The sequence below is a fragment of the Trachemys scripta genome, chromosome 1 (genome assembly GCF_013100865.1).
Source record: "Trachemys scripta elegans isolate TJP31775 chromosome 1, CAS_Tse_1.0, whole genome shotgun sequence".
NCBI classification, from domain to species: Eukaryota; Metazoa; Chordata; order Testudines; family Emydidae; genus Trachemys; species Trachemys scripta.
This window is the reverse complement of record NC_048298.1, coordinates 299,774,725-299,797,423: the sequence shown is the minus strand read 5'-3', so window position 1 is coordinate 299,797,423 and position 22,699 is coordinate 299,774,725. Positions and strand designations below refer to the sequence as shown.

The window sequence follows — 22,699 nt, the reverse complement described above, 5'->3', positions numbered from 1 at the left end:
CAAACAACTTTCCCTCCAGAGGTGTTTGTAACTCTGAGGTTCTACTGTAGTCCTATTAAGTCACCTTAGGAAGCAAAGCGTTCTCTTTTTACCACCTTCACAACACCTCATGACAGAAGTTTTATAAGTCAAGAAAAAAATGGCATAAGTGTTGTAAACCAACTCTGCTTTTAGTGACTGGTCTATTTTTTTAGCAATTCTTAGTTTGAAGTTATTTGAGTATCTAAATGGATCTCCATTAAACATACACTTGCTGGAATATGTTTCCTTTGCTTTACCTGCTGTCATGTCACTCATCAGTCTCAGACAGTTTAGGCCAACAATCTGAGCAGCATCTAGGACAGACCTCCTTTCAGCATCAGTGAAAAATGATGGAACCTGAAGAAATCATGTGGGAACAGAATTACCATTAGAAAGCCAGACTTTCAACACAAACATTTGTTTGAAATACTACCCATTCTGCATCCCCAAAAGGAGATACCTGCCACTATATCTAGCAACTGCAAGATTTTAGCCCAAAATAAAGTTAGTTACTTAAGACCCTGATTCAGCATAGTACTTCGTAGTCCCATTGAAGCCAATGATTAGGTACTGTGCTGAACTGGGGCCTAAAAGCACATGCAAGACCAATCAGTAAAGTAGAATATTATGCTTCTCCTCAGAATGTAGATGAATCAAGCCTAAATTAATTTTTGACAAGAAATGGAAAAAGTAGTCAAAGCTATTTTGATGTTAACATTAGATGCAGCATACTGCCAAAAATTTTGAGTTTAAGTTCTTTGCTCTACTTGAACCAAAGGAATTTTCCCAGTGGCACGGTGGTGCCAACTGGCAGATCACTTAAAATAAATATTTAATTCTTTGATATATTGTGCAGCTTGATAGAAATATTGTGAGTGCTCTGTCTAGGCATTTTAGCTTGTTCATCTTCATGGTATCTGAGCAACTGTTCAACACTTAATGTAACACCCCCTATTGTCTTTTTCCTAATTACGATGCTTTTCAAAGCTATTTTACTTTAACATAAAGTTAGTATATTAATATGAAGTAAAAAAATCTGCATTTTAATATTGGCTGTTTATAGCTTCCATTGCTTTATAACAAGCTCATATATAGAATACACATTTTCCTTTTTAGAAGAAGGTTTTGGTAACGTTAAATCTAATATGTACAATGTTACCCTGAGCATACAAGTACTTGAGCTGAACAACATCTTAAACTTTATTTAAAAACTAGAAATCTTCAGTGACTACAACTAGGGAGATTAATGTCTCTAATGGTCCAGGGTAATAGAATTACTTACAGAAATAACACAGTCTGTTACTGGCTTTTTTAGGTTAGTCTCAGCAGTCTCCTTCAACTTAGTCAACAGCATAGCTGTTATCTGTTCCACACTAAAGAAATGTTCCTCATCCATGTACATCACCTGGATAGCAAAAAAAAAAAAAAAAAAGGGGGGGGGGGATTTCATTTTAATTGCAGAAAAGCAGAGTACCACTTAATAGTTCTGGATGCTCTGCTGACCAACAACCCTTTCCTCCAATCTTAATGCACTCATGCAGCTCATTATACACTTACAATTGAGAATTCACCCACCAGCCCCTTGAGTGTTTGCAGATAATGTCATTCTGTTTCTACACATTGACTGTAATTGATAAATGAATGAATTCCCCTGGATAAAAATCACTTGCAAATGATTTATAGCAATTCAGATAATGGTATAAATTGTAAGTGTCAATTAGTGAGGCTAGCACACAGTAATGAATCACTATGCCAGTAAGTTAAAAGTGGCCAGCAATTTTCAAATTGCTCACCATTGCAGAAAAGGTAAGAAATTATCTACCAAGAAGCATTCAGTGAGGAAGAGCTCTTTACAGCAGTATTAAAAACATTTACTTAAGAGCTTCTAAACTATTTCATAAAAGATTTTCCCAAAAGATCACTATGTTCATAACCTAAAATTTGTGTTATCTGTTTTGGTAGCCAGAATAGCCTGCACTTCAATAGTTCAAGTTATACCCAGGAATCAAATATAAACAAACTTAAAAGACAAAGTTAAACAAGTCTTTACTCTCATATTGTTTCCTTCCTACAGACATCTTTGTAAACTGAAATGGTTGGGAAGGGGAAAAAAGTACTACTGTAAAATCAATCAGTTTTAAAATACCTCTGTATTTCCCTTCCTTTGTGTATTCGCCTTTTTGTCATCTATTCTATAGTATAGAAAAGGTGTAATGCAGAATGCTTTGTAAAAGACCCTCTTGTGGACTCCAAATGTCGCAATCTCCTACTGATTTGTTCTCAAAACATTTTTGTCCATGGACAAGAAAAAGCTCCACACAGATTGAGGAAAAAATTGAAAATGACTGTCACAGTACTGTCCCTCTTAAAACCAATTTTTTCTAACTTGCATATGTGTTTTAAAGAAAACTACTTAAACTCACTCCCATTAAAGAGACACCAAACAAAGTATCTACCATTGTTACAACTCACACTTCAGATAACTATAGATAAAGAAAAAAAGTCGCTTCAGTTTATTTTGCGCATTGCCCATGTTTGTGTGGATCTTTCACAGAGCACTAAGGAAGAGGATTTTGTTTTTAAAAGAAACGGAATTGTGACTACAAAAATCACACTAATTGGCTGTGGAATCTACGGGGCAGGTTTAATAAGTGAATCTATTTTAAGTTCTTTTAAAAACTGACTAGATTTCAGATTGAGTTGTTCCTTTAAAACAGGGGTCAGCAACCTTTCAGAAATGGCGTGCCGAGCCTTCATTTATTCACTTAAATTAAAGGTTTCGCGTGCCGGTAATACATTTTAATGTTTTTTAGACAGTCTCTCTATAAGTCTATATATTATATAACTAAACTGTTGTTGTATTGTAAAATAAATAAGGTTTTCAAAATGTTTAAGAAGCTTAATTTAAAATTTAAATTAAAATGTTGATCTTACACCGCCAGTCCGCTGCTGGTCTGGGGTTCTGTTCACCTATGCCGGCAGCGGGCTGAGCGGGGCCTGTGGCCGGGACCCTGGCTGGCAAGGGTCCAGCAGCCAGAACCCCAGACCAGCAGCAGGCTGTGTGGGGAATGCGGCCAGGACCCCAGACCGGCAGTGGGTTGAGTGATCAGCCCACTGCCGCTCAGGGGTTCCATCCACCAGCTCCTGCCAGCCAGGATCCCAGCTGCTGGACCTGCTCAGCCCGCTGCCGGTCTGGGGTCCTGGCCCTGCCCACTTACAGTGGGTACCTACCTTCTCCCTGGTTCTGGCCCATTCTCTTCCTCTCTCTGCACTGAGCTGAGGGTGGGAGTGCACTGAGCACAGGGCTGGGGGTGAAGTGTCTGGCCAGGAGCTAGAATGAGAGAACGGGGCTCAGGGTTGGGGCAGGAGGTTTGGGGCACTTACCTGGGCAGCTCCCATTTGGTGCGAGGGGTGCAGGTGGGAATGTGGGGGAAGAGGGGGGGGTCCAGGAGCTTCCATTTGGTGCTTAGGGTGGGGATGTGGGGGGTGCAAGAGTCAGGGCTGGGGGCATGTGAGGGGGTGCAGGTGTCAGGGCAGGGGGGATTGGGTATGTGGGGGAGTGCCAGAGTCAGGGCTGGGGTCGTGGGGGTGTGTGAAGGAGTCAAGCAGAGGGCTGGGTGTGTATGAAGGGAGTACAGGGCTCAGGGCAGGGGCCTGGGGGGTGTGCAGGGCTCAGGGCAGAGGGCTGGGTATGCGTGTGTGTGTGTGGGGGGGGGGGAGGAGGGGCAGGAACCCAGCACATTACGGGAAGAGGCAGGGGAGCTGGCAGGACCAAACTTCTGCCCCCATGGGGGGGGGGGAGGAGGAGAGGGCAGAGAAGAGCAGGCCGGGCAGGATTTGTAATGGCACGTTAAATGGTGCCATTAAAAATGGGCTCGCGTGCCATCTTTGACATGCATGCCATAGACTGCCAACCCCTGGCATACACCATACCCCAATTAAAATAAGCTATATTGGCAAAAGGACCATTTTATTGGTATGACTATCCCCATGTGGGCTTTTGCAAGCACAGCTGTCAGCTAGGGGTGTTTATTTTATTTTATTCCCCACACTCCTAACTGACAATGGTGTGCCAGCAAAACTTTGAAGTGTGCACCAGGCCTAATTAACAAAGTAATAGTGAGACCTAGAGATGAGAACTTAGCATAGAAGAAGCTTGTCGTCAGGTAAATACAGTGGCCATTATGCCAATGAGAATGTTTCAATATGTAATGTGTATCTAAAGCTATAAGAAAAAAGTGATTATATAGTTGATAGGGTATTTGATCATATAATTAAACTACACAAAGGATACACACAAGTGGTCTCTATCCACCTCTAGATTAGACTTTTTTGCTGGTACATGGAAGGATCGAAACAGTATCCCATGGTTTTAAAGCAGGGGTAGGCAACCTATGGCACGTACCGAAGGTGGCACGCGAGCTGATTTTCAGTGGCACTCACACTGCCCGGGTCCTGACCACCAGTCCAGGGGACTCTGCATTTTAATTTAATTTTAAATGAGGCTTCTTAAACATTTAAAAAGCCTTATTTACTTTAGATACAACAACAGTTTAGTTATATATTAAAGACTTATAGAAAGCGACCTTCTAAAAATGTTAAAATGTATTACTGGCACACAAAACCTTAAATTAGAGTGAATAAATGAAGACTCGGCACACCACTTCTGAAAGGTTGCCGACCCCTGGCGTAGACTACGTGCACAATTGCCACCAGGGAAGCTCTTGTATGAGGAAGTATTTATAATGAAAGCCTGACTCCACTCTGGAGTAAAAAAAAGCTATTCATCAGTTCAAAAGCCCTTCTGGTACAGAGGTGAGGAATAGCTTTTATGGGAATTAATCATGAAAATAAGGGATTTTAATTAAGTGCTAGAAAACAAACCTTTCCAACATAGCTATAGAAACTAGAAAGCTAGACTGCAAATATGACACTCTTACCTTTATTCCAACTCCACCGTTTTTCATTGGAACCAAATCATAACTCAAACTTTCTTTCTCCTTCTGAATAAAAGGATCATTAAATGCACGGCCATGGAATCTCTTGAAGTTAGATACTGTGTTGTTAGCATGAGTAATTTGCTGCAAGAAAGAAAAAGAAGTTATCTTGAACGCAACACTTAACCTGCATATTAGTAAAAGAACGGCAGTGTCAGATTGCTAGCCTCTGTTCCTAAACCAGTCAGGTTTACTTGCCAGAGACTTGACATCTGACCTCTTTTCTCTAATATTAAATTATGTAGGACTGTAGTTTTATACAGAAATATACTGGCACAAGAGGTGAATGAGCATTGTATTACAGAGTTTACAGTTTAAAGTCACAAGCTGTTACAATACAGAAAGTCTACACCCCGGTCTGTTTAACAGTTTAAACTATTTTTTATTGCTAGTTAAAAGCCTTTTGTTCGCTACCAACTACTGATGACTTACAGTACCCAGCAAATACCAACAAATCTAAAGGCAGTAAGTCCAGGGATCAACATATTGACGGAGACTTGTTTTGTTTTGTCACCCCAACACAGAGGAAAGCAAGGGACTTGGAAGCATAAAATTAACTACAACAAACCTCATCAGGAAGGGTACTTGACATCTATTTAAAAGCGCAGCTCTATGGTCACTCAAGTTGGAAGCACTTAAACAGCAAAAGTAATTTAGTATGCAATGGGCACCAAGTGCAAAACACTTTAGTGGCTTTTAATGAACTGATTTAGAGTTTAAAAAAAATCGCTAATTTTCAGGTTATCGAGATAACTGTATGTACCAATGAAGAGACTTTTTTAAAGTAATCACATGCCATTAATACTGTAGGATATTTGAGAATATTCCTGCGGTTTTGGCACAATTAAGCAGCAGCAAGCCAGTTAGCATGCCACACTTAAACGGTGCTACTATAGCATGGTATTCTTCTGAAAACTCACTAAAACATACTGCAAGTAACAGTGAAAGACCAGCATGAAGTAATTAATTATTCACAAATTTGTCTAGCATTTGATTGAGAATGCACAAAACTTGAAATTTAAGTTGCTGTTAAGTAAAAAACCATGTCAAAGTTAAATTAAGATGATTACTTGCTAAAAACCCAGAACAATTCAGGTATGTAGTTCTCCTGCTTGAACAAATGGCTGTTACACTCCCTTGTTAGTGAAAATGCGAAGCCTAGATTGTCATGGGCCAAGAACACGACCTAAAATTCCACTGCTGTCAGGAAAAGAGCCTGTTCACTATTAAGATGTACACCTCTACCTCGATATAATGCTGCCCTCAGGAGCCAAAAAATCTTACCGCATTATAGCTGAAACTGCGTTATATCAAACTTGCTTTGATCCACCGGAATGCACAGCTCTCCCCCTCCCCCCTCCCGAGCACTGCTTTACCACGTTATATCCAAACTCGTGTTATATTGGGTCGCATTTTTAAGTGTTTGTCAAATGGAAAAAATTGGTAAATTTTGTTTTCAAACCGTTAAAACAAAAAAAGCATGAAAAACTGAATATGTAGTACCCTTTTGAAGCTATTCCAAAAGCCACTGAAGCCACAAACTGTCCAAGAACAAAAGTCTGTTGTGAATACATGTTCTCAAATGTAAGTTGAGGGAGAAACTACTTAGCTTTCAATTTAGCTAAAGTTGCTGGACAGCTTTTAATTGAATGATCTCTTAGTAACACTCCCCACATTAGTCTCTTGAGAATCCAGATAGAAGCCATTTATTTAAGATAACAAATGCTCTGAAGACTCCTTTACTTTTCCTCACTACTTCATTGCATTATGTTAACATCTGAATCACTGACATGGAAATATAGTCTGAAAAAATAGAAATAAAAGCAGTGGTACAAAAGGAAACTTCCAAATCCTGATAAAAAAAGATCAAAGTTAAAACTCTAGTGAAATATTTGTTCCACAATGTTTTATGTGGATATCTGTTTTAATAAGATACATTCCCATTCCTAGGAATGAATGAAAAACTGCAAAACTCTCTATGCAAATCGTTTTGTTAGCTTCTGTCTTTGAATCTTGTCATTACAAATGTATGTTTATCTTATGATCACTCCTATATTTTCAATCAGATCTCCCTGTTTCTTCACAGTTAAATGGAAGACTTTCACAGTTGATGCTCTCTCCATGGAAACCTATCACAGAACCTTTGCACCTTAACATTTATGAATAGGCCAGTAGAGGGAGCATGCTTGGTCTGCACCGGCATGCAGTACACTAGTCCTATTTTAGGATATAATCAGCCCAGAACATGGCTTTTAAATGTTGATATCTGAAGTTTTAAACATTGTACATGGTTATTTTAAAAAACGTATTAATGTTTTAGCGCTTTTTTTAAAAATGTATTACTGCAGTGAATAAGAGAAAATATTTAACACTTTCTCTTTTCAGAGTAGTTCATTCAAGCAAAGGCCAAACCTCTTAATTCACATTTCAGTTTAAGAACTTATATACACATTCTACATAATTTGTGAAGATGCATTTCTAATGCAAAGAAATTTCCTAAGTAAGAGTGTGTTCTGGTGATTTTATTTTTAAAATGATCAAATAAGGCAGGCATCTAACTGGAAATTATTAACCCAGCACACAGACCTGGAGTACTAGCAATGGCATCCTCAGCAGCAAACCTGGACATGAGACTGTCAGAATAAATCATTTCTTTGATTTTGAAATGCTACCTGACAATTAAGATGACAGAATTTTATCATTTCCGTTTGTTCCCTTATTTGAAACAGATTTATGTTATTAATTTTACTAGTAGTTAGATTCTCTTTCATAGAAGACAACCTACCTGGTTTTTAGCTGCAACACCAATAGCTCTGTTTTTGGATCCGAATGATACAACTGATCTGAAAAGACAGAGAGGCTTGTTAATTCAGTATTTTATTTTATTGCCAATATTGCCAAGAGCTATAGTAGCTTTATTTATTGCTATAGCAAACAGAATTTGAGAGTTTGAGCAAGTTATATTGCTACTCTTGTGGCTTATGCTAATTCACAGCATTTAAAAAAAACCGAATCTGCAATCTCTCACTCCAAACCACATACTTTTCTCTATCATATATTGCATGTTTTTATTTTCACACACATGCACAGAAAGTTTCAGCTCCAAAGCATGTTTGTAAAGTTACAACATATGCTTTGGAGTTGAAACTTTCTGTACTTAGTCTTAGTCCAAGGGTAAATTGTTCTGTACAATTTCAAGAAAAAACTTCAACCAAGTTATTTACATGAAAAGAAACAGATGCTTGAGTCACAATTTTTTTTAAATCGTCATTTTTTTGTATGGCTAATCTATGAATAGCTGAACTTCTGAGTTCACATGTAGCACTGAGTAACTGTTTCAATGTGGATTAGAATTTTCTTCATTGTAAAGCTGAGCAATTACAAAATCAATTTATGTGCAATAAAGCTTTAAGTTGTTTAATAGCCTGCTGTACTAAGAGCTTGAAGAAGAGAGACTGCATATCTTCAATGCCACAGCTACAAAGTTTCTTCATCCCTTTTTAACAGGAAATTAAAGCCCAAAGACTATTAAACCATGCATCAGGAAATTAATAATTCTAATTCAAATATAACTTCTCCCAAAATGCACATAAGAGCCTTCCTGGTAACAAAAGCTACTACCAGACTATATGCATAAATATATTTGCAGTGTGAGCAAGTTAATAATCAGTAAGAATCTTTTCTAATCCTACAACGTGGGTAAACATACACACATTGCATGGCAAGTATTTTAATGTAGCTATAATTACATTCTCAATGTGTAGACCCAGTTCTTTCAAATGTTAGTGCATCTGCTTTGCCTTTGCTGTGGGAACACTCTCCCCTCCCTACCCCGCGAAGGACGGAAAGTTGTCTATTTCGTTTCCGATCACAATACAGCATTATTGTTCAGATTTTAAATGGGAAGCCTCTAAAGATTACAGAGCTGTGCACGTTACCTACACCTGTTTCTATTCCCCGCTTCTCCAGCCGCCGCTTCCCGATCCCCACTTCTCCAAGTGCCGGGGCCTGACGGGTCCATGTCAGGGCAGCCCCGTGCCCTGACCACGATACACCCGCGCCCCGTCTCCCGGGACTGGAAGGCTGCGCCCTTCAGGGCAGCTTTACTCAGAGGGCGCTGACCCCACCGCGGGGAGGCAGCGGGCACCCCAGCTCCCTGTAGGGGCTCCGTCCTGCCCTTCACGCCAGGCGGCGGCGCTTTTGCAGGCGCGGGACCCCCGCCCCGGCCGGCGCGCGGAGCTGAGGAGGCGCGGGAGTAACGCAGCCGCGCGGGGTGGGGGGGGGAGGCTGCGCTGGCAGCTTCCAGCAAGTTCCGACTCTCGGCGCAGCGACCCCCGCCCCCAGCGGCAGGAGCCGCTTCAGCATCCCCGCCCCGGGGCCACACTGGGGCCGGGGTCAGGAACTGCAGCATCGGCCCCGCTATACCACCCCCGGCTCCCCGGGCACCGCACGCGGCGCGTGAAGGGGCCGTAGCCCCCGCGCCGGGCGGGACAGCCCGACTCCCCCCGGGGCCCGGGCAGGCCCCCACGCCAGGCTCCGCCGAGCAGCCCCCGCACTCACGGGGTGCATCTGTCGCTGAACTCGTTGGCGACGGTCTCGATGCCCCCGGCCCGGGCCACCGCGATGTAGCAGCTCTGCGAGCCCAGGTCGAACCCCACCACGGACATGGTCCCGCCCGCGCGAGCCTCTCCCCGGACAGCTCCGCCGCAGACCGCCGGCTCCGGTGCTATGTCGCTGCCTCTTGGCCGCGGGCGGGGGAGCCGGCGCCGCCGCTTTAAATATGACAGTGAGGAGAAGTTTCCAGAAACTGCGGCAGCCCCTTGCCGGCTCCACGTGCGGCTTCCGCTTCCGCTTTCTCCGGCTTTCTCGAACAATGCTAACCAATGGCGGGCGGAGGAACGCAGTGATGTGTTTCGTTCTCATGACAACCCGGGACGCCGCGGATTCTGCGCCGCCTGTCAGACTGGGAGGAAGCCGGCTGAACAGGAGGGGGCGGGGCCCGGAGGCTGGTAACACGGCGCGTGCGGGGCAGGGGTGTCTTCGGATGGCCTCTTCACCGCGCTCCAGGCTATGGGCTCCCGGGGTCAGTGCGGCCCCCGTAGCTGGGCTCCAGGATACCGCGTCTGCGCGCGGACACGAGACAAACCTGCTCGGCCTGTGTCTGCTGCACCGCCCCCCCCCCCCCCCCCCCCCCCCGCTCTCGCGAGGCGGCCTGTCCTCGCCTCTGCCCTACTCGCCAGGCGCCCTGGGACACGATTTGTCCGGATTAGCGCTGGGTGGCGAACGGACGGGGCGGGCTAGTGACTGGTGCCCGTGTGGTCGCGATGGCTTGTGCCGGGAAGGGGAAGTCCCAGGAGGGTGAAACTGACAGCCAGGCCTACAGCGTAGTTAGGGTTTGGTGGGCCTCGGCGCTGTTCCTGATAGCTACTCCGGAGTAAGCCGTCCGGATCTCCCACCGTCGTGTGGACGCTCCTGTTCTAGACTAGCCACCTAGACAATCTCTTTGAGATGTGGGGGCGGGGAGCAGAACACCGCAGGAGATGGGCTGGCACAGTGGGAGGCACAAGTATTCTGGCCAATAATTCTCTTTGAAAATTAGAGAAACCCCAACTCCATTCCCTTCAGCTTGCCAGATTCCTGGGTGTCTCTTATAGAACTGGGATCAGGCATGACTTGTAGGCATTTGGGCGTTACACTTGCTGTAAATTAATACAATTTTAAAGAATTAGGCTCTGATCATTAGAAAGTTAGGACCCTTTGGGATCTGGGCCTTACTGATTTAATTCTTCACTTACTTTTTCTCCCCCCTTTCTATTTTTCCTTTGTCTTCTGCTGCATTTTGGTGAATCCTTTCCTCTGTTTTTTAAGGATAGATTTACACTGCATGGTATGCTTATGTCAGTATTATTCTCATCAGTGTTAATTGTTCTGTATCTGTCCTTGCCCATCAATATTTATTTCTGTATTAGGCCCTTGTTTTTCTTTTTCATGTTATCAGTTTCTCCCCAAAGAAAGAACATGGGGACTATGATTTCCATCCCAAAGTAACTTTTTTTTATTTTCCATTTTCTCCTACAATTCCAACTCTTTTTTCTCAAAGGATAGGGTCAGGCTATTCAATTAAAAGGGGGCAGTGGGAATAAATTGGGCATATATTTGCCTCTAGAGATACAAGAATATGTGAGGGTTGATATTGCTGCTAGAGATGGCACAGCAATTTGCTCCCAAAGGAGAGGATGGTTTGGTGCCAGAGAAGTGTGGGAAGAACTTTGTCTCGGAAATGTGAGCGAGGCATGATTTTCTTCTCTTCCCCACAACTCAAGTCAGAAGAGAAGGAGAGCTGTCTGAGGTGGATATGAGGAGGAGCTGGTGTGTTTGCCATTCTAGAGGAGTTGCAGAGTAACTGAGCTATGCAGTAGAGGGAAGGTGAGATCATCCATTCCTGATGCCCACCTCTTTAATTCCAAATACTTTCCAGCTGCTCTTGCAAAAGTGAAAGTATTGCCAAACTTAGTTTAACCAGACAGAGGCACAAACGTGTTTGCTGCTTCCCTGTGCCTCCCACATCTTTTAATTTAAACTATTTTTTGTAGAAAATTTTGCTCAAAATCTCAAATAGTTCAGAAATATTGGGTTTAAGAGGAAAAAGAAGGCTGTCATTGCTGAGACACAAAACACACATGCTAAAATAATGCTCAAATTAGATCAATATATCTTAAGTCTTATAATTAATATCAAGCACTTCAGACATTGAGACATCTAGTAACAAGAAAGGCAAAGATACCTGATGATAAAATATGAATTCAAGATGGTTAAATAAAAAGTAAGTACACCCACACCTAATTCCAATTTAGGAAATCTGAATGAGGAAAGTATTTCTTATCATATTCTATCAAAAGTGACTATGGATTAAATGAGAAGGAAAAGTTCTACATTTCCTGATTTGGGCAGCTGTCTTTATCTTTTCCAGACACTACTCAAGTAATTCTAGATAAAATCCTTACCACCTGTCAAACTGATTTAACTCATTATGATTCTGCTCCTGCATCAACCTGGACCTCAGTAACTGTGCTGTGCCTCACTGAAATCAATGGGATAGTGCAAGCATCTGCAGTATCCTGTCCTGATGGATGATTGGGGCCTTATGTGGAGTGGAAAACCTCAGAGTTAAAAATATCCTAAAATCTAGAGACAAAGATGGACTAATAATTCCTAGTCTGCAGTTCTATTAGGTGGCAAAATTAAGAACAACAGTAGATTGAACTAAGCAATACATACATCCATAAAACATGGGTTAAAATGAAACATATGTATTTTCCACATTTCCCTTTTGGGCTTTTAATTGGAATTCCTTAAAAACAAAATTGGCCATGACTCTATATGAATGTTGCTTTATGACTTTACTTAGATGATATACATTATCTTGGTGTCTTCAAAATTGTTTATTAAGCATACTTTGGATTAAAAACAAATAACAACAAAAACCCCGCTAAACCAATTTTACAAAGTGTGAGAGGGCAAGTATAATATCTTGGCACCATTTATTTTGTAAGGAAACTGAACTTCTAGTCATTTACTCAAGAAACAAGCATTTTGACCCTGCTTTTAACAGTATAACCAACAGATTCTTTTTACAAGCAAAATATAAAATAAAAATATGTTGGCTGAAATATAATTTTTCAGTTAAGTGTATTGATTGACCTGTTAAAATGAGGGTAAAAAAATAATTTGCCAAAGACAGCACCCAAGCCGATTTTTAATGGCATGCTGCTGCCTGACGGAATCCTGGCAGACAGCAGTGTGCCATTAAAAATCCTGCCTAGCCCAGCTTGGCCCACTCTTCTCCGCCCCCTCCCGCGGGGGCAAGGGGCAGGAGGCAGAAGCTTGGTCCTCCTCCTCTCTGTCCCTCCCTCCCTCCCTGCCGGCCAATCAGCTGATGGCCCTTGCGAGGGAGAGGGTGGGGGAGGAGTGGAATCAGCGTGCTCACTGCTCCTGGTGGAGGCAGAGAAGAAGCGGGGGCAGAGCCTTAGAGAAGGGGTGGTGGAATAGGGGCATATCCCCTCCAGCCCCCTGCCATGAGCACCCCACGACCCCAGCCCACACCCTTAGCCCTCTGCCCTGACCCCCCTTCACACACACCCAGCCCTCTGCCCTGAGCCCTGCAGCCCCGCACACCTCCCAGGCCTGTGCCCTGAGCCCCGCACAAACCCCCAGACGCCTGCCCTGAGCTCTGTACCCTCCTCACACACACCCAGCCCTCTGCCCTGAGCCCTGCGCCCCGCACACACCCCCAGACGCCTGCCCTGAGCCCTGTACCCTCCTCACACATACCCAGCCCTCTGCTTGACTCCTTCACATTCCCCCCCCATGACCCCAGCCCTGATTCTGGCACCCCCACACATACCCAGGTCCCCCACACCCCATGCCCTGACACTTGCACCCCTCTCACATGCCCCCAGCCCTCTGCCCTGACTCTTGCACCCCCCCACATAGCCAGCCCCACCCTGAGCACCAAATGGGAGCACCTGCACCACCCTAACACATTCCTACCTGCACTCCTCGCACCAAATGGGAGCTGCCCAGGTAAGCGCTCCACACCCAAACCTCCTGTCCCAACCCTGAGCCCCCTCCTTCATTCTAGTTCCTGGCCAGACCCTACACCCCAACCTCCAGCCTGCTCCTTCACCCCCAGCCCTGTGCTCAGTGCACTCCCACCCTCAGCTCAGTGCAGAGAGAGAGGAAGAGAAGGGGCCAGAACAAGGGAGAAGGTAGGTACCCATTGTAGGTGGGCATGACCCCAGACTGGCAGCGGGCTGAGCAGGTCCGGCCAGGGCCAGCTCTGGCTTTTTGGCCGCCCCAAGCAAAAAAAAACAAAAAAAACAGGGCGGCCAGAGCAGGGAACAAGAACAAAACAAAAAAAGCGGCCATGCCGCTCTAAGATTGGGCAGAATGCCACCTCGAACAATCTGCCGCCCCAAGCACCAGCTTCCTCAGCTGGTGCCTGGAGCCAGCCCTGGGTCCGGCAGCTGGGATCCCGGCTGGCAGGAGCCGGTGGATGGAACCCCTGAGCGGCAGCGGGCTGATCCGCTCAGCCCACTGCCGGTCTGGGGTCCTGGCCGCCAGCCCTGCACAGTCCACTGCCGGTCTGGGGTTCTGGCTGCCGGACCCTTGCCAGCCAGGGTCCCAGCCGCAGGTCCCGTTCAGCCCACTGCCGGCCTAGGTGAACAGAACCAGCTGCGGGCTGAGCGGGCCGGCGGCATAAGATCAACATTTTAATTTAATTTTAAATGAAGCTTCTTAAACATTTTGAAAACCTTATTTATTTTACAATACAGCAATAGTTTAGTTATATAATATATAGACTTATAGAGAGAGAGCTTCTAAAAAACATTAAAATGTATTACCAGCACGTGAAATCTTAAATTAAAGTGAATAAATGAAGACTTGGCACACCGCTTCTGAAAGGTTGCCGACCCCTGCACTAGACCATATGGACTCCTCAGACTACTATCTATTCCAAGCCTCTTATGATTGCAATGTTTAACATTGGGAGGAGGAGGCAGAGAGAATCCCACATCTCATTATGATGTTTGAAGAAACCAATAAGCCTCTTTGTCTCTCTTCTACTATTCAACTTGTGTGATTCATTATCATTCTCTAAAGTTTATTGTGTTGGTTAAGTTTAAAAATTTTTGAGGAAGAGCTTTGTTTACTGAATATATTGAATGCCCACTGGACTTTTAATATGTGCAGAAGATTATTATATATTTCTTTAAATCAGTAAACAAGTATTTATGACCCAAAGTCACTTACAAAATGTGCATGAAATGTGAAGGCTACCTGTATTTTGAACATTGGTAAAATATGTTAAAAGTCATAGTTCCCAGAGTGGTGTGAGTATGAACTGCATTTTCCAAAGTCTGCCAAATCAAAACCAGTTTTAACCAGAAAACTTAAACACTTTTATGAGGACTACTTCAGTGTCCAAATGCTGGTAAAAATAAAATTAAAAAGGGGATTTTTTCCATATTTAGAATGTGCTGAGCATTCATCCTCTGAAAATCAGTCCACCTTAGTGTCTCAATTTGGGCACCCAAAAAGTGAGGCACCCAGAATAACTAGTCACTTTTGGCCTAGATCTTTTTGCCTTGATTCTCCTAAACCAGGGGTGGGCAAACTATGGCCCGGGGCCACATCCAGCCCTTCAGAAGTTTTAATCTGGCCCTCAAGCTCTAGCCGGGAAACGGGGTCTGGGGCTTGCCCCGCTCCAGTCGGGGAATGGGGTCCGGGGCTTGCCCCACTCCATGCATGCCATGGCCGGGAACTGCGGCCAATCGGAGCTGCAGGGGCGGCACCTGTGGACGGGGCAGTGTGCAAAGCAGCCTGGCTGCACCTCCGCGTAGGAGCCAGAGGGGGGACATTCTGCTGCTTCTGGGAGCTGCTTGAGGTAAGCGTCGCCTGGAGCCTGCACCACTGCCCCTCCCACACCCTGCCCCCCTGCCCCTGATCCCCCTCCCGTCCTCCAAACCCCTTGGTCCCAACCCAGACCACTCTCCTGCACCCCCAACCCCTCATTCCCAGCCCCACCCCAGAGCCCACCCCCCCAGCTGGAGCCCTCACCCCCCCACACACACCCAAACCCCTTCCCCCAGTCCAAAGCCCCCTCCCACGCTCCTCATTTCTGGCCCCACCCCAGAGCCTGTACTCCCAGCTGGAGCCCTCACCCCCTCCCACACTCCAACCCCCAATTTCATGAGCATTCATGGCCCGCCATATAAATTCCATACCCAGATGTGGCCCTTAGGCCAAAAAGTTTGCCCACCCCTGTCCTAAACTGTTTTATATAGAACTAAGGCTGTAGTTTTATGTCCCTGTGCAATCTTAGAATTATTTTTTTCTGTTATTGAATTTAACAAGTCACAACATTTTGTATTAATTTTTATTACTGAGCCACTTGTATAATTCTACTAAAAATCCAAAATAGAAAATAATAATAATGCACGCCTTTAAGGTAGCTTATATTGCTTATCTCTCCACCACAATAGCAAACAAAAAACTGTATATGCTCTTTTGGACATTAAGGAGTACCATAACACCACATAAACCATGAGGTCACTGCCCTACTAGTCAAGTCTATTGGCCTTTCTTATCTTTGCAGATATTCCTAGTCCTGGGGGAATTCTGCACCAAAAAAATAAAAATTCTGCACACAATATTTGAAAATTCTACAATATTCTGCATATTTTGTCAAAATAACACAACATAAACATGCCAGTTATAATTATTTTGGTAATTTATTTCAAAATATCTGTCAGGAAGTAAGTCTGTAATAACACAGACCAAAAAAAAAAAGATTCGGGTAATTTTTTTTTTATAAACAGATTCCTTACTAGGCATATTAATACAGAGTTTTTGGTAATTCATTTAAATTACAATACAGAACTGTATTTCCTGCACCTGTAGAAGAGCTGAGGGAGAGGGAAGGTGCCTGGGAGTGAACCTGGAGGATATTGGGTGTGAGGTTTTTGTTTGGGGGTGGGTGGGATTGTTAGGGTATTGGGAAACTTCCCTCATGCGGACCCTGGCAGACCCCAAGCCTCTCCCATTCAGTCAGGCACATCTGCCCTTGTCCCCACACCTCCCACCCACATGGGTCTCTGAAGCCCCCCGCCCTCATCCCCAGGCTCAATGCTGTCACCCCACTAGCTCCTGAGCCCATGCTCTAGTCTGTCCCCTGCACTAGCCATTCTGAACCCCAGTCTGTGACCCCTCCCCCCCCCCCCCCGCAGTCCCGTGTGCCTCAGTCTGTCCTAACCTGGCTCTTCAGGCAGGGTACTGTGATGAATTCTGCAACACTGGGCATAGAATTTTTACTACTGGGAGAATTCTGCGCAGTCACCTGTCTCACATAATTTTGTAGTTTTCCTCATAAAAACCGTTTTGCCTAAGAAGTGTTGCAGTTCTGTGCTTTGCCCACTAGAGGCTGCTGTGGCACCAGAACAGCCAGCTGTGTTGATGTGCGGAATTCCCTCAGGAGTAAATTCCATAAGGCAAGTCAGGACGGAGAAAGTTTTAGGTGTCTCTCTCTCTCTCTCTCTCTCTCTTTTTTTTTAACCGCCCGCCCCCCTCCAAGAGACCAGCAATTGAGGGTTCTTAGTTTCATAGATTTGTTGTTAGATTAGTCATAATGTGGAACAGGAAATCAACAAGACTGTTGACTGTGCAATAAATAGGGTCTCTAAGGGCCTGTCTACCTTAGTGAAATTTGCACCAGCTACTCTGTGTAGCTATGCTGCACCAAAGTAAGGAAGGGCTTATGCCAGTGTGGTTTACTCTGGCCATTTACTGGTTTAAATTGCACCATTGTAAGCTCTGCTTTATGCCAGTTACACCTCTCCCTACTAGACATTTGCACTGATGTTTACGCCAGTGCAAATTTTTGAGAAAAACTCTATATGTAGAGTACATTTAGTGTTTACAGCTCAAGTGAGTCAAATACCTCATTTGGGTTGTATACAGATCCACTCTTTCAGAAGATGTTTGAAATCACTGAGATAGTGATGCTCAAATATGTTCAAGTAGTAGATAGTCCTATGTATGATTGAGTTCACTGATCTCAATGACTGCATTTTTAAACTGATTTACCAATTATTCAGTATTTGGCAGGAGCTCTTCATTTTGATCTAACAGCATGAGGGAGTAAAAAGAATGGTGTTGTTCGGGGGTCTGTGACATTATTCCAATCAGTCTGGTTGTCAGTCTGTGACACTATTTCAACCAGAGAGAAGCCAACGTTTTCAAAGTTTCTAAAACTTGGCTTAATTTTCTCATGGCAATATAATCTGTGGATCGTCTATCTCAGTCTTGAGAAAGTATAGTGGATGAAGTATGGCATTCTGATTAGAGCTGGATGAATAACAGTGATTTGTGATATTTTACACAGATAATATACAAGTTCCTTCTGTTGTTATTCAGGTCGTATTATTCATTGTTTGCAACTATTTGGATGACTATTGATGCAGAAAGTTTCCCAGATTTTACCATGCACGTCTATTTGTCTGAAAATTTGTATCCGAATGTGTTGTTCATTGTTCTCCTGTTTAAAAAGCTTCAGCAGTTCAGAGTGGTAACAGAAACAATACCACATGACTTAAATAACTTATATACAACCAGTAGTTATAATAGTTTGTGAACCTCCCACATGTTAAAATTTGCATGAACAGTTCAATATTTATAAATAACAAATATATTCAGAGACATTAAAATCAGTTCACAAAATATTCACAGACAGAAGAATAGGCTAAATTAATTGGATTATTTATTTGCAATGAATAATATGACCACTATAATCTTGATGTTTATTCTATATAGAACTTATTACTATGGAATACCATGAGTTCAGATTTCTGTTAAACTTCAGATATCTAGAGCCTTCCAGATAACCATGGAGTAGCATGCAGCCAAATGGAAGACATGGAAAACATACTCTGGAGGCTGGTAATATCCATATTGGGGCAAATAGTGATGAACAGTCATTTAAAAATTTTATATTGATGAAACTGTTAGAAACTCATTATTATTTCCTCTCATTATTATTTCCTCTCTTGTCCAAAATAGGAGCCCTGATCTGTATAAGCAAAATTATTGTCAAGTAATAATGATGCTGAAAACAAAATCTATTATTTATTTAGAGAAGATCATTGCCTAGTCTTTTCTTGAGTTTTACAGTTCCCTAGGTCATCAGGAATGTCAAAAGATTGGTGATTTTCCATTATGAGGGTTTTGATACTAAGCACACAGGGACTGCCACATAATATTTACCTGCATATTTTATAGGAATGTGTGATGGGGTTAGGCTGCTCCTTAAAAGTAATAAGGCCTAGGGGTCAGCTCAATCCCATTCGGTTGTTGCGTCCCTTTAAGAGTTGGGGAGGTCTGATGTAGGAAAGGGTTTGGGAAATAGAAGATATGGGTAGAGAGGAAATGGTCTTGGGGGTAAATAGTACTTGGGACTAGAAACCCATTACTATTCCTTTAAGTTCCTGGCCCAGGACCCTTGCAGAATGGCTTTCACCCAACCAATAGGGGATGTGTTGGGGAAGGGGTCTAGGATATATGCTGCCTTTTCCAGCATAGTGAGGATATACGCTGTAAGGGGAATGTCTTCCTGTTAAAAATCCCCAAGTCTAACAGTGAAAGGGTTGATGGAAAAAGGGTCAGCTGGAGGAGGAACAGTCTGAGGTGCTGGAACTGACCTGAATGAGAATCTAGATTCTGGGGAGGAGCTGGGGAAACTTCTGCCTTAAGGAGAGATGGGGTACTTTTATGAAGCACAACCCAGCATAAAGAAGGCTGGAAGTAGATTTGAAGAAGCTCCTTGCTATCTGGCTGAAAAGGGGTAACATGAGGTGATTGAACCCTAGAGCAGGAGTAATGGAATTTGCAGTCTAGCAAGAAATAGTGATGAGCAAGAAAAGGTAGCAGCATGTTAGCAGGCTGCAGGGAATTGGAAGGAGCAGCCCTTAATTGCCTAATGCAAGGTCCCTGGGCTGGAACCTGGTACGTGCCTCAGAACTGAGAGAGGCAAAGATTGATAAAATCTCAGAAGGGGGAAGGCTTGACATAAATGCCCATAGACTTTGGGACTTGTCCTTTCTGGACTCTTCTGTTACCCCAGAAAGGGACTGTGTTTGAAAGGTGACCCGGCCTGAACGCTGGGACACAGAAGCAAGAAACGGGTAGGCTAAAGCAGAGGCTCTCAATTTTTTGTTGTTGATGGACATGCAGTGTTAATCACTGCAACTCAGTGACTGATTGATGAAAGTATATGTGTACTTCATATAAACACATACAGTTAGTAATGCTTTAAGAAAAAGAGTATGAGTACTTACAGATATCAGTGAGATGGGTGTACCTGCTTCTTACTGCAGAGTCAATCTATCCTTGGTGTGATGGTTGACAAGCAAACTCATAAATCATTCTCCACTTCCAGTCGGGACCTGAACTTTGTCTTCACAGCTGTCATGGCAGAGAATGATGCTTCATATACTGTATATATGTTATTGGGAAAGGTAGCAATGCTTTCATTGCTTCTGTAACTAAGACAGGAACAGTTGGCAAAAACTGACAAGGTGTTTGTTCCTGAAACTTAATTTTCAGCATGTGGTCATAGGATAGTTTGAGCAGCTCCTGTTCTGCTTTTTCCATTCAAACGGCAAGATCACATAACAAAAGTTGAGAATGGATCCCGAACCCAATCGTATTCTTCCATGTTTATGTTTTTAAAGTAAACTCTGAAGTACTCTGCCAAAGTTGAAAGGTGAGCAACGATCTTGTCTCTTTCACAGTCAATTGTTAACACTTGTACAATGTGAGTATTATGGCATTGTTCATGCACCATGGAATATGTTGTGTAAACAGAAATAGATTAGTCAATTTTAATCATTAGGCTGTGCAGACTGAGGCGACATGTAACTGTTGATAGTGGGGGGGGGGGGCACAACTTAAAGGTTTTGGAGGGGCACGGGACCACCCCACAGCTCACCTCTGGATCTAACAGAGGTTTTCAAACTGTGGGCTGAGCCTGTGCAGTGATGCCCTGATCTGACTGAGTAAGGAGGGGGTCAGCTGTGCTGTGTTTAACCCTCATCTGCCTGCTGCACACACTGCTGAGGGAGCATGCAGAGTGTGAAAGGACAAAGGCATCTGGGTTAGACCCTATGTACCAGGCTCTGCAGGCCTGGCACCTCGTCATTGGAATGGCCCAACTGGAGCTGTGCTGTGAGGTATCAGGAGCTGCTGTCCCACCCTCCCATTACCCAGTCCACATGGCGTGGGGACTCAGACTTAGCGCTGCAAGTAAGAAACTGATCTGGATGCAGAGCTAGGGTCAGATTCTTTAACACATGGTGATCAGAAAACGGCCTTCTCTCAGGATAGACTCTGCTCCCTGAAATCAGGGGAGAACAGTGGTGTTTCTCCTTGGCTATCTGCTTCCTGCTTGTGGAGTCAATGGCTGTGAGACAACCCCTTCTGATGGCAGGGGGAGGAAGATCTCTCTTCTGCAGTGATGCTGCAATTTTTGCTTGCGCTCCCTCAAACTAAACAGGCTGGGTGGCCTCTGAGGGAGTCATGGGGTGGAGATCATGCTCGGAGGTGTAATTTATTTTCGTAATATTTTGCAGACCCCCTATGCACTCTCTAAGCACTCCACGAACCTCTGGACTAGAGAACACCAGACTGGAAGGGGTGGTAGGGTAAAAGAATCGCTGCAATGTTGTGACTAAACCTGAGGGTGGTGCTCCAGCAGTGAGCATGCCATGTAACCAAATGTTTTCAGGATTAGCTGTTCATAAAGCATTTTGAAGATGTAAAATACTATATAAGTGCTACCTATTATTAAATAGCATAAATAATCTATTGTGCATGGTAAGCAATCTTCTGTGAGGAACCATAAGGCAACATCTTCTGTTCAGAAATGTGTGTGTCACATTTTCTTTAGTACTATTAATTTATTGGCGGGCTTTGATTTCAATCTCCTAAATCTCTTTTGACATTGTGTTGGCTTCATCTGTCTTCAATTTTTCCTCCTATATTTCTCACTCAACGGAGGTTGCTGCAGTTGGATGGTGCTGTGTTGATTGTAAAGCATTTGGGATCCCTCTGGATCTTATTTGAATTTGTGTGGGAACCTTTCCTCCCTCCCCCTCCAGCAACATGAAAGTTGCTTTGGGCTTTATAGTCAAAATTCCTGGAAGGCTTTCTTCCCAAAATGTTAGTAGTACTGCATAATGCTAGCCTGACGACAGGTATTTTATACACACTATGGAAAACTGCACAACACAAGAAATCCTTAATGGTCCCAGAGGACAATATTTAAACTTCATCCAAGTTCTCAGGCAAATGGGGGAGGAGGAAAACAAGGAGGAGACAAGGGGTTTGATTCTTAATTGCTCTGCACTTTTTGCACTCACTTATACCAGGAGGGTTCCCAACTCTCTAATTGATGAAAACCAGACCCCCTGCTCCGCCTCTTCTCCCTGGGGCTCCCCCGTGTCCCTTGCTCCACTCCCTCCTCCCCCTTCCTGGTGCCTTGTGGCTGGATGGATCCTCTCCAACTCCCTCCTCTCCCCCAGCCCCTCCACACAGCTGGGCTCCCTCTTTTTACAGGAGCTGCAGCCTGACAGAGTCTGCTGCCTGCCCATGAGACACAGGTAGGAGGCGGCCCTGATTGAGCAGAGGCTGGCACGGGTTGGTGACCCAGCGCCTCTCCTCCCCGGCTGCGGTAAACGGACTTTTTGTGTCTGATCAGTGCATCTGACCAGACAGTGCTAGGTCCCCTTTTCAACTGGACTTTTCAGCAGTAAACTGGGCTCCTGCCTGGCAACGCTATTAGCTATGCAAAGCGACGGGGTAGCATTTTTTCAGAAAGTTTGCGCCGATGTAAAATGACTACGCACAGTGCAAGGCAACAGAATCAGGCCCAAGGTATTTTTAGAAAGAAACTTAAGTTTTAAAAATTGGCCACCAAGCTGATCCTACTTGAGGGAAGGAACATCAGACCAGATGGTCTTTTCTTCTGCCTAAGATTTACATTCTTGTAGCCAGTTCTATAGCTTCCCTGCTTTTGGATGAACTAACTCTAGGGAGAGGATGGGGGGGGGGGGGGGGAGGAAAGCATT

General features: G+C 44.1%; 2 protein-coding genes across 2 annotated transcripts in view; one reads left to right on the top strand and one right to left on the bottom strand.

Moving 5' to 3' along the window:
- HSPH1 (heat shock protein family H (Hsp110) member 1) overlaps window positions 1-9,747 on the bottom strand; it is a 29,613-nt gene extending 19,866 nt beyond the window's left edge. Inside the window, exons 1-5 of the mRNA XM_034758656.1 lie at window positions 9,579-9,747; window positions 7,804-7,861; window positions 4,962-5,102; window positions 1,304-1,426; window positions 279-378 (exon numbers count right to left, since the gene is read on the bottom strand). Coding sequence (XP_034614547.1) covers window positions 279-378; window positions 1,304-1,426; window positions 4,962-5,102; window positions 7,804-7,861; window positions 9,579-9,685 — 529 coding nt within the window. The 5' untranslated portion in view covers window positions 9,686-9,747. The remainder of the gene's footprint in view (window positions 1-278; window positions 379-1,303; window positions 1,427-4,961; window positions 5,103-7,803; window positions 7,862-9,578) is intronic.
- Window positions 9,748-9,783: 36 nt separating this feature from the next.
- B3GLCT (beta 3-glucosyltransferase) overlaps window positions 9,784-22,699 on the top strand; it is a 150,291-nt gene continuing 137,375 nt past the window's right edge. The window contains exon 1 of the mRNA XM_034758662.1: window positions 9,784-10,027. Coding sequence (XP_034614553.1) covers window positions 9,799-10,027 — 229 coding nt within the window. The 5' untranslated portion in view covers window positions 9,784-9,798. The remainder of the gene's footprint in view (window positions 10,028-22,699) is intronic.